This window comes from Atractosteus spatula, chromosome 25, assembly GCF_055471065.1.
Source record: "Atractosteus spatula isolate fAtrSpa1 chromosome 25, fAtrSpa1.hap1, whole genome shotgun sequence".
In the NCBI taxonomy this organism is placed as follows: domain Eukaryota; kingdom Metazoa; phylum Chordata; class Actinopteri; order Semionotiformes; family Lepisosteidae; genus Atractosteus; species Atractosteus spatula.
Window position 1 is genome coordinate 10,205,737 of NC_142730.1, and position 16,326 is coordinate 10,222,062.

General features: G+C 44.4%; 1 protein-coding gene across 1 annotated transcript in view; it reads right to left on the minus strand.

Annotated features, from left to right (window-relative positions):
• The window catches only part of mtmr11 (myotubularin related protein 11), a 58,173-nt gene that overhangs the window by 34,814 nt on the left and 7,033 nt on the right, over positions 1–16,326 (minus strand). Inside the window, exon 2 of the mRNA XM_088905855.1 lies at positions 7,498–7,567. Within this exon, the coding sequence (XP_088761981.1) occupies positions 7,498–7,567 (70 nt within the window). The remainder of the gene's footprint in view (positions 1–7,497; positions 7,568–16,326) is intronic.

Here is a 16,326-nt window from a genome sequence, read left to right on the forward strand (position 1 = left end):
AAAACATTTTCCAAATTCTCAGAATTCCACTCGAAGTGTAGTTTTTCCTGCTAATTCAGTTGCCGCATACCTCCTTTCAGAACAGATCAAAACAAAATAAACACATAAAAGAAAGGAAAATGAAAAGTCCACAAAGACTTATGCTTTGTCAATTGTGTCCCAGCTAAACAAAGGGCCTGGGCCAGTTAGGCCACGTTTCCATAGCGACAGATGCCTGAATTCTGTGCTGTGAGAAAAAGAGAGGGCCTGTTGTCCCAAAACAGAAGCTTGTTAGAGATCAGCCATGCAAAGCAAAAATTTCCCAAAATAAAATAAAAATAAAAGGCTGTTATAAACAAAACAACAGCTGACAGCCATGTGTCTCCCTGTGGTTATTTTGTAATCATAAATGGCTGAAATCCCCGTCTTTGTGATGTGAGTTTCTCAGAGCTTCCCAGATGGTCAGCATTCCAATGCTCAGCTCTCTTCAGGCACAGCGAGGGACGGGTCCGGTCCGGCGAAAGTCCGATTCAGAACTGCGCACGTTCCAGGGTTCTGTCCTCATAATCTAGTTTGTGTCTGGTATTCGCTTCAGGTGATAAAAAGGTGTCAAATATATGGATGGGGGGGGGGGGAAGCATTCAACTTGCAGAATAAGCAGGACTGGTTTTTGGTGTACCCAACTGGAGTGGAGCTAATTTTTCATTTTGGACAAAAAAAAAGGATTGAATAGCTGTCCCATTTTTTCAGAAAGCCAAAGCGAAACCAGTAGCTAAATCAGAAACCACACATAAAATATCACTACCCCAGCAGCCATATCACCCTGCAACTCACAACTGGCAGCCCACTGAAGCTCAGCAGGTGTGAGCCTGGTCAGTACCTGGATGGGAGACTCCTGGGAAGACTAAGGTTGCTGCTGGAAGAGGTGTTAGTGGGGCCAGCAGGTGCGCTCACCCTGTAGTCTGTGTGGGTCCTAATGCCCCAGTATAGTGACGGGGACACTGTACTGTAAACAGGCGCTGTCCTCTGGATGAGATGTAAAACCGAGGTCCTGACTCTCTGTGGTCAGTTGGGTTCAAGTAAAACAGGGGTGAAAACCAGGGAACTATTTACACGAATCCGGGCGATCTCCCCAGACTGTACGCCTGTTTCACAGTGGGTCAGCTGCACTGGTCAGCGGCCTTCCTAAACCCCGCCCTGGCCACTACTACTCCTGTCCTGCCCCTCGCCGCGTACCCCAGCTGGGCGCTCTTCGGCCGCAGCGCCGGGCGAATGCGCTACAGTACTTAGTGTGGCTTCTTATTGCTTTTTTCCACTTGGAGTCTGAAATGTGTTTGGAAGGATATTTTTTAATTAAAAACGTGTTATACATCTGCTTGCCACAATAAGTCTGCTGTTTCCTAGTGACTGTGTGAGTGTCGTATCTGCGTTGGGCTGTAACTGGCAATTCTAAATTAGCGGAAATATAAAGAACAAAATAGATGGGGATTCTAAATTTGTACAAATAACATAGACTTTTCCTGCTCGGTCCATGAATTAGCATAGAAAATCACAGTCTAAACAGTAAGGCCTCAAAACCAACCGCGCACAACACACGCAATCACGTCACCTACAAGGAACAATTCAAATCACAAGGAAAGGTAGAATTGAACAAAATAACACTAAACACGCCTTTAGACCATCGACTGCCAGTATCTGAACTGGCTGCGATTTCTGTCTGACTGTGAAACACAGCCAAGTATCAGCAAGCTTCTGTGAAATGCCCTTTGAAGAAAGCCCTTGTGATTTGTGCAAGTCTATAAATAGAGGTAATCGCTAAAGTACTAAAGTGAGCATTGTTATATATAAAACACATTGCAACAGGAAGGACTCCAATTTAAAGCATTGTACCTCCTAGTTTTTAATATCCCAAAAAAGGCTTTTATTGTTTGTAGACTGAAACACTAGTTAGAAAATGTTAATGACTCCAAGAGACACTGTATCTTACATTATACAATTACTGTATTTTAAAATTATGGTATTTTTTACATTCTCCTGTTATGAATACCTGATGTGAATTCTGTTCATTGTAAGTCCTAAATCTCCTCTTAACTTCCCCTTGGTCCCAGATAGGCAAAAGAGATTTGGCTTTGTTAGATGACTTGTCAGTGTAGCTACAGCAGAAGAGGCCCTTTTACAGAGCCATAGCCTTGCACATTTCAGAGACATCTAGAAATCAATAATGACCCTAAACCAGGAAACAGTGGTCATTTTGACCAGTTGAGATAGTAAATAAAAATGAATTCAGTAAAATACACCTAGAACTCAGATGGAACAAAAATTTAAGAAGTATATTAACATCACACAGACTAAAGGGCTTAGTTCTTTCCTAATTTAAAGGTGGTGATAAATGCCCACAGCTGATAAATTTGTGCAAGTTTGACTTGCACTACTTGTACCCTGAAAGAAAATAGGAACAATAGTTCTTGCCTACAAACTCAGTGTCACATGATTCACATGAAATCAATCACACCTTCACTTAAATTACACATGAACACATTTGTCAAATATTGGTCTAGGTAGGTTATGTACATTAGACCTTTAAGGTCTACTGAAACTACAATTAAGAATGTATGTCTACATAATTTTCCCCCTCCTTATAAATCATAAAAATGTATGTATCTTCCTTATTTTGAATGTATATAGTTCAGTTATAAGTAAAATTGTAAAATATTAAGGTAACAGATATGCATAGACTACATTTTCATGTGTGATGTATATTGGTAAATTCGTATTATAAAAGTTGTGTAATGTCAACTGTATTTAAAATTGTGTTATCTGTTTCTCTAAAATAAAAAGTTTTTTAAAAAAAAGAAATCAATCACACCTAAATTTTCATCTCCTTTGTTAGTCACTTGTTCAATATCCCAGGAGCTCAACATCCATACTGAAGAGACACCTTATTCTACAGGTGACAGTGCAAACTCTCCTCTGTTATCAGCATTTATGGGAGTTGTGCAAACATGGTGGTTTCACTTCTATGAAAGGGAGGATCAAAGGTTGTCCTGCTATATTCCTGTCAGATCCACACTGACCTTCTCGTATGACTTATATTCTGTGCCTTGCAAAAAAAACCTTATAATAGAAGTTATGACAGAAATAAAATAAATACTCTTGTAGAACACAACACACACACTGCCTGAATATTTGCAAGTATGCATCTTACTCTATTACTCTACATTAATTGCTCCTAAGGCGACACAAAACTGCAATAATGCAGGGAAGCCTAAAACACATGCAGGCTGGAAAAATGCTGAGGTCAAGGAATGGTACTAGAATACTGTGTCCAATTTTGGAAAAGGTGTTGTTGTTCCTGAGAGAGTTTAAAAGAAAGGCAGCACAAGAATTCCTGAATAAAGGGGGAAGGAGTATAAACAAGCTGGTATTTTCACATGTGCTTTGGTTTTGAACATTCCAAAAAATGAACTTTATCCTTTAGTCGGGAGCTGTGAAGCAGTTGCTAGGACACTTTGGAACTGTAACTTTCAGAGAGCCAGAGGCACAGAACATTTAAGACAAAAATCAGAAAGCTTCTCCTTAATGCCTCCCTTGGGCACTTGCTGTTCTCTTCTGAAACAACAACAGTCTGTCTCTGATTGAACACAAAATAGGCAATATGCGCTGAGAGAGGCTTCATGTCCAGCACTGCCGCACAGAGTGAAGGGAAGCCTACTGGGAGCTGGTCAGCAGGAGCCAGTGCCTCACCCTGCGACTGAAGAACAAAACCAGGAAGGACCAAGCAGATTGGCTTTGAAGATGTGGTAGGAGACCCTGGTTCAAATCAGTCCCACTTCTGTTAGTTTATGATGGAATTCCTGAATTGTAATTTTTCAGTTAACCAAAATACTCTTTTCACTATGCCTTTGGTGCACTATCACCATTCCTACTGTATCACACTAGCCTTCTGCATATGTTTTAAATGTGATGGGGCTCCACAAGTACAGGACCTTGCTCCGAGTGCCAGCTGTACCCTGTGATCCAAGCCTGGTCTTGCTATTAGTCAAATGCACCAGTGTGCAATGATCCAAGAGGAATGGCGTTCTGCAGCCAGAGTTTCCTCAGCTTTCAGTGCAGCAGGGACTCCTGTCAATCACCTCTGAGAGAGACCCTGCAGAGCTAACAGCATGGCAAACAACTGGCAGAGCTGGGTCTGCATCCTCCGTCAAAATGAAACTTTAGTGGCGTCATTAAAGATTGCGTTTGGTGGGCTTGAAATAGATTTATTTTATAAATAATACGATAAAATGGCAAAGCATTGTATTATTGTAGTCAGGTGTGCTAAACCATTGCACTGACATGGTCAAGCCATGGGAAGGCAGAACTTTAAAATGAGGAAAGAGTCAATGTCGGAGCTGCAGCTCCTTGCTGTAACACCTGGATGCTGACCCCGGAGCCACTAGGGGTGGGACCATTCAGCCAGTCACCACCAGGCCCAGAGCAGCGCCCTCTTGTGTCTGTCTTTACACCTGCAGCACCAGCACAAACTGGATCTCCCCTCCCACTGGCACAGGGGCAACGACTTCATTCACCACTCAAATCATGACACAAACACCACGAATGACAAGACTGTCCGGGGGATTGTGTGTCTGTCGAGGATTCCATTCTCTGAAAAAAACGCACTGGCCATTTCAAAGCGTGTTTTAATTGTCTCTCTCAGCCTGTCTGTAAATCAGTGACTTCAGAGTGTCATTAACTATGCTTGTCTTATTTTTTTAAAAGAGCAAAGTGCCTTTTTACGACAGAACAGTAATCAGCCACTTCAGAGCAGTAGAAAGCAGCCATAAAAGAAAATTGAATATACTTTTCCATGTCTGAGTCAAGTTTGAATTAAGGGGCGTGTACGGGCGTGGTTTTGTGCATGAGTCTGGCTGACAGATGAGGCAGCTGGGTATGATAAGAGCTTGTAGAATATGTGAAGGGCAGTGAGATGGAGAGAAAGGTAGACAGGAAGATAGAGAGTGAGAAATAAAGAAGAGGCAGCGAACACAGGACAGGGAGGAGAGAGGGAGAGATGAGAATAAGGACAAGAACACACAGGGTATAAAAGAAGAGAGAGACAGGAAAAACGGGAAAGAGCTTGATTTTCCCAGAGAGGTGTTGCAACAATCAGGGCAATAAGGAATGCAGGAGGTCAGTCTGGCTAGGATGTGCTTCTTTCTTGCCAACATTCCTCGCTAAGTCCCTGGAACAGCCGAGTGCCGAGACAGTTTTTGATGTTGGTCTCCTACAGCAAGTGAACAAAGCGTGAAACAATACACAGCCAGCTGTTACCAACACTAACCAGACCCGTTCCAGCACCCTTTAGAACAGCACATCGCATTGTGGTGCCAAAACCTCAGAACCAAGAACGGGCTGTTTTTGTGTTGGTGAAGTGAAGCGCCTCTCACTGACAACACGAATCACAAGAGTAGTTCAAGTAGGGGGCTGCGTCAGCATGTGTAGGCTGCAAAGGAACAAGTAAAGGTCTATTCCCTGCTGGAAAGAGAAGAAAAGAAACACAATGTTTCAGCTGTGGAGCCTCCTTCGGGTGTGAGAAAGAGACTCTTATTCTTTCTCACACCAGAAGAAGGCTCCACAGCCGAAGGAATTGTGTTTCTTTTCTTCTCTTTTCAGCACAGAATAAATATTTTTTACTTTATTTGTTCCTTTGAATCCCAGAGAGCCACGTCAGTGCCAGGAAGACCCAGACCAAATGACAACAAACTGACCCTTAATGGCAAAGGAACTCCTGTAGCGGGACTAGAATGGCATCAGGAAAGATTAGGTGGGGGATGTAATGCTTGTGCTCTGTTATTTAGTTCAGTGACACTTCAAACAAGAATCTACATTCTCTGCCAATCCACATGGGACCAGGCCAGTTCAGTGTAGCTACAGCAGAACTAAGCGCTCGAGATGTCAGTTGTTTCAGGAGGACCTAGGTCTCGAAGTGTGAGCTGAACTCACACCAGTGAATGGTGGAAGCAGCACTCCTCAGGACTCAGGACTCAGACCTGCTGTGGTGACATGAGGGTCTGATAGTTGACTGGGGTGTTGAGTGGCATCCTGAGACGGCGAAGTGAAGCTGTGGACTGACCGAGGACCATCACACCACAAGCTCATGACTACAAGGATATGTGCTTTCACCGTATTACTTTTGCACTGTTTTTGTTTTGTTTGTATACTTTTTTCTGTTTGTGTATTTGCACAGTTTTTGACAATTTTGCACTGGCACCATACTGTTGTTTATTGTTACTGTATTTCTGTCTATTGTCTTGTCTGCTGTGCTATATATATACTGCACCTGAGAGACTAATGAGAAACACTTTTCACTATACTATGCACCCGTGTAAGTATAATGACAAATAAAGTTGATTGATTGTATTGCGTGATGATGATGAAATAAAAGGTTGCAAGTTATATAACTTTATCACAGCTGATGTTAGAGCAGTAACTCTCACAAATAATCAGCAGCCATATTGCTCTGCAGCTCACAACTGGCAGCTCACTGAAGCTCAGCAGGTGTGAGCCTGGTCAGTACCTGGATGGGAGACTCCTGGGAAAAACTAAGGCTGCTGCTGGGAGAGGTGTTAGTGGGGTCAGCAGGGGGTGCTCACCCTGCGGTCTATGTGGCTCCTAATATAGTGTCCCCGTCACTATACTGTAAAAAGTCTCTTCGGATGAGACGTAAAACCAAGGTCCTGACTCTCTGTGGTCATTAAAAATCCCAGGGCGTTTCTTGAAAAAGAGTAGGGGTGTTACCCCGGCGTCCTGGCCAAATTTCCCATCGGCCCTTATCAGTCATGGCCTCCTAATAATCCCCCTCTCTGAACTGGCTTCAACACTCTGCTCTCCTCCCCACTGAGAGCTGATGTGTGGGGAGCGTTCTGGCGCACTATGGCTGCTGTCGCATCATCCAGGTGGGGCTGCACACTGGTGGTGGTGGAGGGGATCCCCATTACCTGTAAAGCGCTTTGAGTGGAGTGTCAAAAAAAGTGCTATATAAGTGTAAGCAATTATTATTATTATTGCTGCCTCACAGCTGACCATGTGCATTAGTAATAATCAGATTCTCAGCTCTTTGGCTCTCAATTCAATTGATTTTTATATAGCACCTTTCACAACAAGGTTGCCCCAAGGCGCTTAACAATGCAAGTGACCATACATGTTGTGAATCCAGAACAGAAGACCAGAAGACAACGGAGGAGAGGAACCAAAAACTAGGTGCTGTCCTTCGGATGAGACGTAAAACTGAGATCCTGACTCACTGTGGTCATTAAAAATCCCAGAGCGTTTCTTGAAAAGAGTAGGAATGTTACCCCGGTGTCCTGGCCAAATTTCCCCCTGGCCTTTACCAGTCATGGCCTCCTAATAATCCCCATCTCTGAACTGGCTTCATCACTCTGCTCTCCTCCCCACTGAGAGCTGGTATCTGTAAAGAACTTTTAGTGGAGTGTCCAGAAAAGCACTATATAAGTGTAAGAAATTAATATAAAAACTCACCAGGCAAACATCTCAGGCCAAACATATCTCTGCTTCGACTGTTCAGGCTGCTGGAGCTCAAGATTTTGTCCTGCAGAGACATGAAAGGAAACAACTTCAATCACCAAGCTTTCACACCCCAAGAAGATTTAGTACAGAGCCCAGGATCTCCGTTATAACCTTGGGGTCAAAGATCTATGCATGGCATTAAACACCCAGTTGCCAAATGCCTTAATATCTTCCACATGTTCTGAGGGCCATGATCTTAGTCCACCACTACGCAGGCCAAAGAACTGAGGTCTACCCTCTGTTTTTCTCCTTCCTCATCCCTCCATCTTGTTTAATGTGGAAAACTAAAATATTGCTCACTCCTTGGTATTGGTAACAGATTCGGTATGAGAACAATTAAACAGGAGTCTCAACAGCTTTCCTGTCTTTTAAGAAAGGTTCTATTATTTCGGTTTCATCAGCATCATTAGGCATTAACCCAAAACCACAGACACCTTGAAGAATTAAGATGGTCTAAACAAGCAACTCAGATGTCAGCTAGAAACAAGCTCTCCAGCATTGAGGTTAGAGACCCCTCCTCTACAAGACAACTAAGAGATTCTATTCTTTATTGACTGGAAGATAAAGAGACAGGGAAGCACAGTGGTGCAGTGGTTTACATTGCTGTCTCTTAGCACCAGGGCCCTGGTTTTAATTCCTAGGGTGTATCTGTGGGGAGTTCACATGTTCTCCCAGTGTTTGTGTAGGTTTCCCTAGGTGCTCCGGTTTCCTCCCACAGCCCAAAGACATACTGGTAGGTAACTGGCCTGGTGTGTGTCTGTGCGTGTGCGTGTGCCCTGCAATGGACTGGCATTCTGTCCAGGGTGTACCCTGTCTTGCGCCTGTTGCTTGCTGGGATAGGCTCTGGCTGCAGTGCATCCCTGTATTGGAAAACAGACAGATGGATAAAAAGACGCTGATTCAGAACTGCTATGATCTGGCTGGCTGTAAGACACAGAGGCCACTATTCTTGAGTAGCACGCCCTCCTCCTGGCCACTTCATGCAAAAGCATCCAATTAAACCAGCAAATGAGAACCCCCTAATGCAAATACAAATGTACCAAGAAGATCAAGTCAACCCACAGGCCAAAACTACTAATCTGGCCCACTAGTTTTCAAATACCTTTGTGATATGGGCAACAGGACATAAGGAGTAAACTGCATATTTCACCTTTTTGTCAACAAAACTATAATAACAGGACTGTCCTAGCTGAGGAAGGTGATGAGAGTCTATCTCACGCTTCTCAGCCCTATCTACCAATAAAAGAGCCTTGGGATAGGGATTCCTAATATTTTGGTCAGCGGGTGGATGATGTATAATTATAAACGCTTTTCACGATGGCAGTAAGCTCTGATTTGACCCTCAGTTAGATCTATAAATGCCTCCGGTTTGGGTCTGCCACACCTCCACGCAGACACGCACAGAACTGTGTTTTCCTTCTGCGACTTTTCTGTCTTTTGCTGCCTGAATTCCTCGCAGACCAGGCAACCACCCTGCCAGCTGTTTTACACATTGCAAGTAATCAAGCCCTGCTGTCGCTCTTTCATCGTCAAACTATTATTTCATCCCACAAACTTGTGATTCCCCGAGCAATGCTTCACACACGTGGGCCAAGTTATACTGAAGAGGGGAAAAAAGCTTTCCATTGGAGCGGAATAGGGTGGCTGGTCTTTATAACTAGTTTTTATATTTGGGTCGGGAGAGCTGAAGAATTCAAGGGGAGGGAGGCCAGGGCTAAACAATTTAATAAACTATAGTATAACCAAGCTGGAAAACTGCAGAGATGCATCTTACCATTGTAAGTGGGCTAAATGAGCTGAATAGCTCCCTCTTGGTTCAAGTGTTCTTATGTTACATTCGCGTTTCTTATGTTATTAAGAAAAAATAACGATGACAACAGACCATTCAGCGCGTCCAGGAGTCAGAGCCTATTCCAGCATGCAACAGGAGCAATGCTGCTGCAGGTGTGACAGTGTGGGGAGGGCGGAGCCGCCACGAGCACAGGTCAAAAGTCAACATCCTTGTGAGGTCAGCAGGGCCTGAAAATAACACTGTGCCTCGGGACCTCCGGGCTGGGCTCACCCTATTTAACGGGGTCCAGCCTGGGCAAAAGAAGAACCGCTCGCACAGCAGGGACCAGACTGGACCGACCCTGTTCAGAGGGGTCCAGTCTGGAAGAGCAGGGCGCGTGAGGCCAAAAGAAGACGAGAACTGAGTGCGTGAAACAGGGTGTGTGTGTGTCTGCCCTGTGAGAATACGTGATGGGACAGGCCAAAAGAAAAATAACACAATCCCCCCTCCCAGACAGCCGGTGTAAACTCCCCCTTCCGGGGATGTCCCTGCTCGTCCCCTTGGGGGATGCACAGTGTGCCTTTATAGGACCTGCCCAGCTGGGTCTCATCTAGAATCCGGGACAGCTGGAACTACAAAGGCGAGGTGTCGCCCTTCTACCAGGGCTCTGCCTCCACCACACTGGGCACACCCCTGTGTCATGCCACACTGGGTACATCCTGGACAGGATGCCAGAATCACAGGGCACACACAGACACACACACTCACACCAGGGCCAATATTTCCAAAAGTCTATTAACCTGCCAGTACATCTTTGGTCTGTGGGAGGAACCAGAAAACACAAGGAAACCCACACAAACACGGGAGAACATGCAAACTCCACACAGCACTCCAGGACTGAACCCAGGGCCCAGCACTGCGAGACAGCAATGCTCACCACTGCACCACCATGTGTTTTTCCTTTGTTTTTTAGAGTCTGTCAGAGCATCTGGGTTGTGTTAATACCCTCCCATGTGTAAAACATGTTTTCCAATACTGGTCTAAAACTGGTTTTTAACACATTTTCAGTTATACTCAGGAACACAACCCAGATAATCAAGGAGAGCAGCTCCTTGAATATGATCAAAGAAAATGATCAACCCGTTCTCCATGATCACTTAGACTAATTCTAGGCTTTTGACCAGGTTTGGGGGAAATCTGTGTTGTACGAAGATATAACAAAATGACAAGACTTTTGTTTTCTGTCTCACAAGCACAATCTTCACAAGAAGCCACAGTAAATTCTTAAATACCTAACAAGACTTGTACAGTTCACAAAGACAATTCTCAGGATTAGTTGATTTTTACTTTTTTTAAAGATTTTCATTTTCTTTCCCTTCCAATTCGGGATCGCCCACTGTTGCTGTATGCCTCCGCTCCCAGTCCTGTAGAAGAAGGACAGAGGGCAGACATGCTCCCCTGAGCAGGATGTTCATCTCTTCCCAGGATACTCCTGCAGCGCCCGACAGGACAGCTGGCTCCAATGGGAGGAGCAGTGTGTCACTGATGGCCTGCGAGGCCAACGATGAGAGAGAACCCCACCTGCTTAATCCAAACCCCCTCTCACAATGCTCCTCCTGTTGGGGCTGGCCAGTGACATGACCCAGACTCAAACTCATCATGTCAGTATCACAGAGCTCGGAGTGACCACCAGTCAGTGACTACTGAGCGAACTACCAATAATAACCATTACTACTGAGCGAACTACCAATAATAACCATTACTACTGAGTGAATAAGTCAGAAGCTTCGTGTGATCTCTACATATTTCGCTTTCTATAGTTTGCAAAACTGGCACACCAGAAAAATACCAGTGCTCAAAATGGTTGGCTCACATGGACGGATTAAAAACAATGAATAGTTTTGACTCGGGGAAGTTTATGGAAAATCCAGTCTAGGTAATTCCCTGTTTTAAGTGGGATGGACCAACCAGAGAGGACAGACGAGTGATGTGAGGCAAACAGCCCCCTGTGGTTTGAAAAAGGTGTCTGTGTGTACTTGTGGAGGCATGATAAGGGCGCAGGTAGTATAGTACTCAAGTAATCAGAACATTACATACAGATGTTATAAAACATCTCCCACTTAGTACAGAAAGCAGGTCTAGAAAAAAAAAACCTAATTAGATCCAAATGTGTATTTTAAAAACCTACAAAATATTCAAATGCAAATAAAATAAACGACAGGAGTGAACTGGAGGACTGTAAATGTTATTGCTTTTAGCACGCTCGGCTTAGATTTGAATTGTGGGAGGAAGGGGTTGAGGAAATAGTAAGAGAAGAGAGCATCCAAAGTTCTTTTCCAGACGACACACTTCTGTTTGATCATCGAAGACCGGGCCCTGGGCGACTCAGACAATCTGTGGGAGGATTTCTCCTCGAGAAAGCGGATGTCTCATCTGTAGACATGAGGCTGGCACACACTGCACCCTTATGGACTCAAACGCATCAGGAATAGTGGCGTCTGCACTGGCCAGAGACACGAACGATGATGGATAGATTACTGGCAAGCCTGAATTTTGCATCTGCTTTCCCAATTTCAACATCATAACTCTGTGGCCTCTCATATTTCCTTCTGCTCGAAGGGATAGACACTCTTCCATTTTGCGCAGACGGTACGATTCTTGAACAAATATTATTTTCCCATAGATTAAGTCATACTGACTCAGGATCGCCATCAATCTATTTTAGAAAGTTTAATCTTATGCCCAATGTATCTCAGTGCACTGTACACAGATCTAAACCTCAAAGCAACCGTTAAAAAGCACAAGATCAATACAGCAAATCAGTATTCATGAATAATTATAGAAATGCAGAAAACGAATAGAAAATTGATTTATGGAGGTACTTCTATTTGAGCCACACACACATAACATACTGGTTTCTTCATCAGAGAGCACAGGCCTCCCTCTGGACAGGATGCCAGTCCATCACAGGAGCAGAAGTGCTGGTTCCTATTTCTACTCCTGGGTGGAGTGGAGCCACTGGGTTAAAGTACCTCACTCCAGGTACAACAGTCTCTGTTACGTCTCTGAAAAGGTAAGATTTTCCAGGCCTCATCCTCCCACTCAGTCTGACATTCTAAATGGATTCTGCAGTATCATGATTGTCAGGTGGTTCAATTCTTTAGCAGTGTTTAGTTCAGATCCATTTTGCTCCGTCACTTGTCAGCTTTCATACAAACATTATGAGCTGGCTTTGTATTTCTTGACATTTGCACTTTTGCTGGGAAGAAATATTAAGGAAATGTTCAACTTTGAAATTTAAAGTGTTAGACCAGCTGAGTCACATCAACCTGTAACATGTGCCAATGTTTGTGGACCAATCAGAGGATGCAGAGCTCATCCATTTAAGGTGCTATGTGGATTGATTGTAAAAGCATTCTCAAATCATTTAATTTATTTGGGAGATGTGCCTTTTTAGCCTTAGAGCCTACAGTTGTTATTGAGCACTCAGGTCTGCTCGAAACTCTTTCATTTCAGAAAGACACTTTAAATTGCTGAGAGGTCACATTCTACATAAACAAATGTTAAAAATTGGCAGATTAAAAGTTAGTGTTCTGTTGCTGTATTTTTTTTTTGCAAAAGACAAAAGAGGACAAAGGTTTTTCTCAAACCGTCAGAAATGTTTCTGTGATATTTAAGACATGCATTTCCAAGAGATGTTAGCCATAATGGGTGCAAATCTCGTATGTATGCTAATGACTGACTTGTCTACATGTGACGTCAATGTTCCTTAGCCCAGAATGCACATTAAGATCAGGTCGTGATAAATCAGAACCTGAAATGACACACCTAGGAATCGTCAACTTGATCACTCGGATAACCAAGACAACAGAACCAGGAAAGCTTGGCTATTTCACTCAGATAACCATGGGTCTGAGAATTCCCAGAATGTTTGTTTTCCTCTCGTCTGTGTCCAGTGGTCAAATGTTATGATATTATTAACTCCTGTAGAAATTGGTGAAATACTCTGTGGCAGACTGCTTGTAGCCTTTTTTAATGTTTTTATGTTGCTAATGTGGCCTTGGCTAGGACAGATTTTCAATCTATACAGATTGAATTGGCACGCATTTAAAGCGCAGGTCAAAAATTAAATGCAGACTGATCTGCTCCTGTCTGTCAAGACAACACTAATCCCTATCTATGAACTGGCTTCATCACTCTGCTCTCCTCACGACTGAGAGCTGGTGTGTGGGGATCATTCTGGCGCACTATGGCTGCCGTAGCATCATCCAGGTGGGGCTGCACATTGATGGTGGTGGAGGGGATCCCCATTACCTGTAAAGTGCTTTGAGTGGAGTGTCCAGAAAAGCGCTATATAAGTGTAAGCAATTATTAACAAAAGATACCCCAAGTGTCTACACTTCACACTTTCAAAGACGTACTGTATGACCAATGTTATTCTAATCTCCACAAAACAGCAGTGTTGACTGGAGGAACTTAGATTCCTGAGCCCAATGAGAACTTACCCTCTGAAGATAAGACCAAAACACGGTTCAAAACAATAGGAAGCCATTAGGCCATCCAACCCACGTGGTATCGAGCAGCTAGTGGCGACACCTTTCACAACGTCATCCAGCCATTTCCTGAAGGAAACCAGCGTAGCGGCTTCAACAACACGGACAGACCGCTTGTTCCACACTCCCACCACCCTGAGGGAAAAGGAGCCCCTCCAGTTCCCGGGTTTGAATGCGGTTTCCATTTGTGTCCTCTGCTTTGTGCTTAACGGCTCACTCTGAAATTCTCAGCTAAAAAGCCTGTTCCGGCACAGACAGCAAGGGAGGAGGAGAGGAAAGACAAAAAAACAGAAACAGAGAGAAAAAAGGAACAGACAGGAGAGAAGCAAAACAGAGGAGAGAGAAGGGAGCCATGTGGAAAAAAAAGCAAGAAACGGACACAGAAAAAGCACGACGTGCAGCTGAGGTATTAAGAAAGGGAAAGAAACTTCAGTTCTCCAAGAGCCAGTTTTTTTCTGAAAGCAGTAGCCAAGACTCACTCAGTTTTCCATTGGTCATAGTTCCTCTCCCCTCTTCGCCCAGAGCGCTGATCGCTGAGCTGTGCACTGTGACGCTGAGGGCACGGCGGCAGATACTGTCTCTCCCCTCAAGAGGGGGTGGTAACGGCTGTGTTTTACACGGTGATGGTCGCAGTCACCCCATTTCCTCTGGTAGACCCCCTAGTCCTGGAGATAACTTTGCTATCTGCTGTGTTACTCTCATACTGAATTCCTCACTGGTGATGTTGGTCTGTTTCTGTCATACTTTTGTGTTGGACCCTGCCGTAAAGCACATTTCCCCCAGGTTACAATAAAGCCGGAATTAAATGGAATGGTAGTGGAATAATATCCCAAAGTCTTGAGAAGAGAGAGGAGACACTTCACTCCCTACTCCCTACTACTACTACTACTAATAATAATTATAATAATTGCTTACACTTATATAGCGCTTTTCTGGACACTCCACTCAAAGCGCTTTACAGGTAATGGGGATCCCCTCCACCACCACCAATGTGCAGTCCCACCTGGATGATGTGCCAGAAAGCTCCCCACACACCAGCTGTCAGTGCGGAGGAGAGCAGAGTAATGAAGCCAGTTCAGAGATGGGGATTATTAGCAGGCCATGATTGGTAAGGGCCAATGGGAAATCTGGCTACCTTACTACCTTGTCAATTCTCAACCATCCATATTACAATATTCTAGTTGTCACGTCACTCTTATCCATTCCTGTACAGGTAACCAGCCGTGGGTGCAGAATCATCGCTCAAGCACTGAGTCGTCACCAGCTGTGTTGGCAGATGTGTGGCAGGGCCCAGCATGCAGTCTGCTGCCTCTCGGGCTCTTCTTTTTACAGCTCACGCAAGCGGCAGAAGACTCCTCTACATCAAATCACCAGCCCCCCGTGGTGGGAGACTTGACGGTTACTTGGAGCTCTAGAGAATGATATAAACAGAGCAGTCTCATCTTATGCTATGGTACTTCTTCCACAAAGACCGCTGACAAAAGATCATTGGGTCAGCTGAAAATCAAGTCCAGATTTAAACTAGTCTGGCTAAATGGCAATCATAGAGTACATCAAGTGAGTAAATTACAAACAGGCCAATACCAGATGATCATGGAAATCTGGCCCGGATGAGGGTCACATACATTTTAAAAAGGGGGCTTGATTTCACCCGGGCTGTGACATCTGCAGAGTGACAGGAGCTTTGGGAAAGAAAATCAGCTGAAGATGACACTACGCCCTCATGCTTGGCTATCTACTGTACAGTACTTCCCAGGTCCTGACCTTCTGATGTATCTTCCCGATTACTTTCTTGGACCTTTACAACAAAGCCTTTCTGTCTGCATTTGGATTCCTTTGAGGCTTGAAAGTCTGTAAATATTTAGACAAGCCTGGTGCACTTTCCTCCTAGGTACAGAACGGAGCTGGAGCTGTGCAAACAAGTCCTGCAGTTTCAAAGGTCGGCTGCCGTTTGTCCTGCACAGCACCTCTTTACCGCTTGACTGCTTCAGAGCTGGGCGCCAGCTCGCTTGGCACAACGAGCAGGAGCCCGGATCAGCCAAACCCGAAGCAGCGGAGAAGCCTGACGGCGGGGCTCTCCTCAGGGAGAAGCTGAGTGGGCAGAATCTCACTGCCCAAGAAGAGAACACTTCCAGGTCAGCGGTTCAAAAGCTGTTTCAAACACTGATGAGAATTAAGTTTCCATCAAGACGAGCTAAAAAAAGGCTTTGATTACTGAAAAAAAAAACACTTAGTAAAACACACATCTGGAGGTGACCTAAAAGCGGCTGTATGGGTTTCACTCACAGAAGAGTAACAGAACCTCTAGTTCGCCTCCCTAACATGATCGCTAAAATTGAAAGAAAGACCACGTTCAGCACCAAGAGTCTGTAATAGATGACAGCTTATCATAGCACAAGGAAATACTGTTCAGCTACTTTACATAAGCAGCTGGACCAACACTTGTGTGCTGTGTTC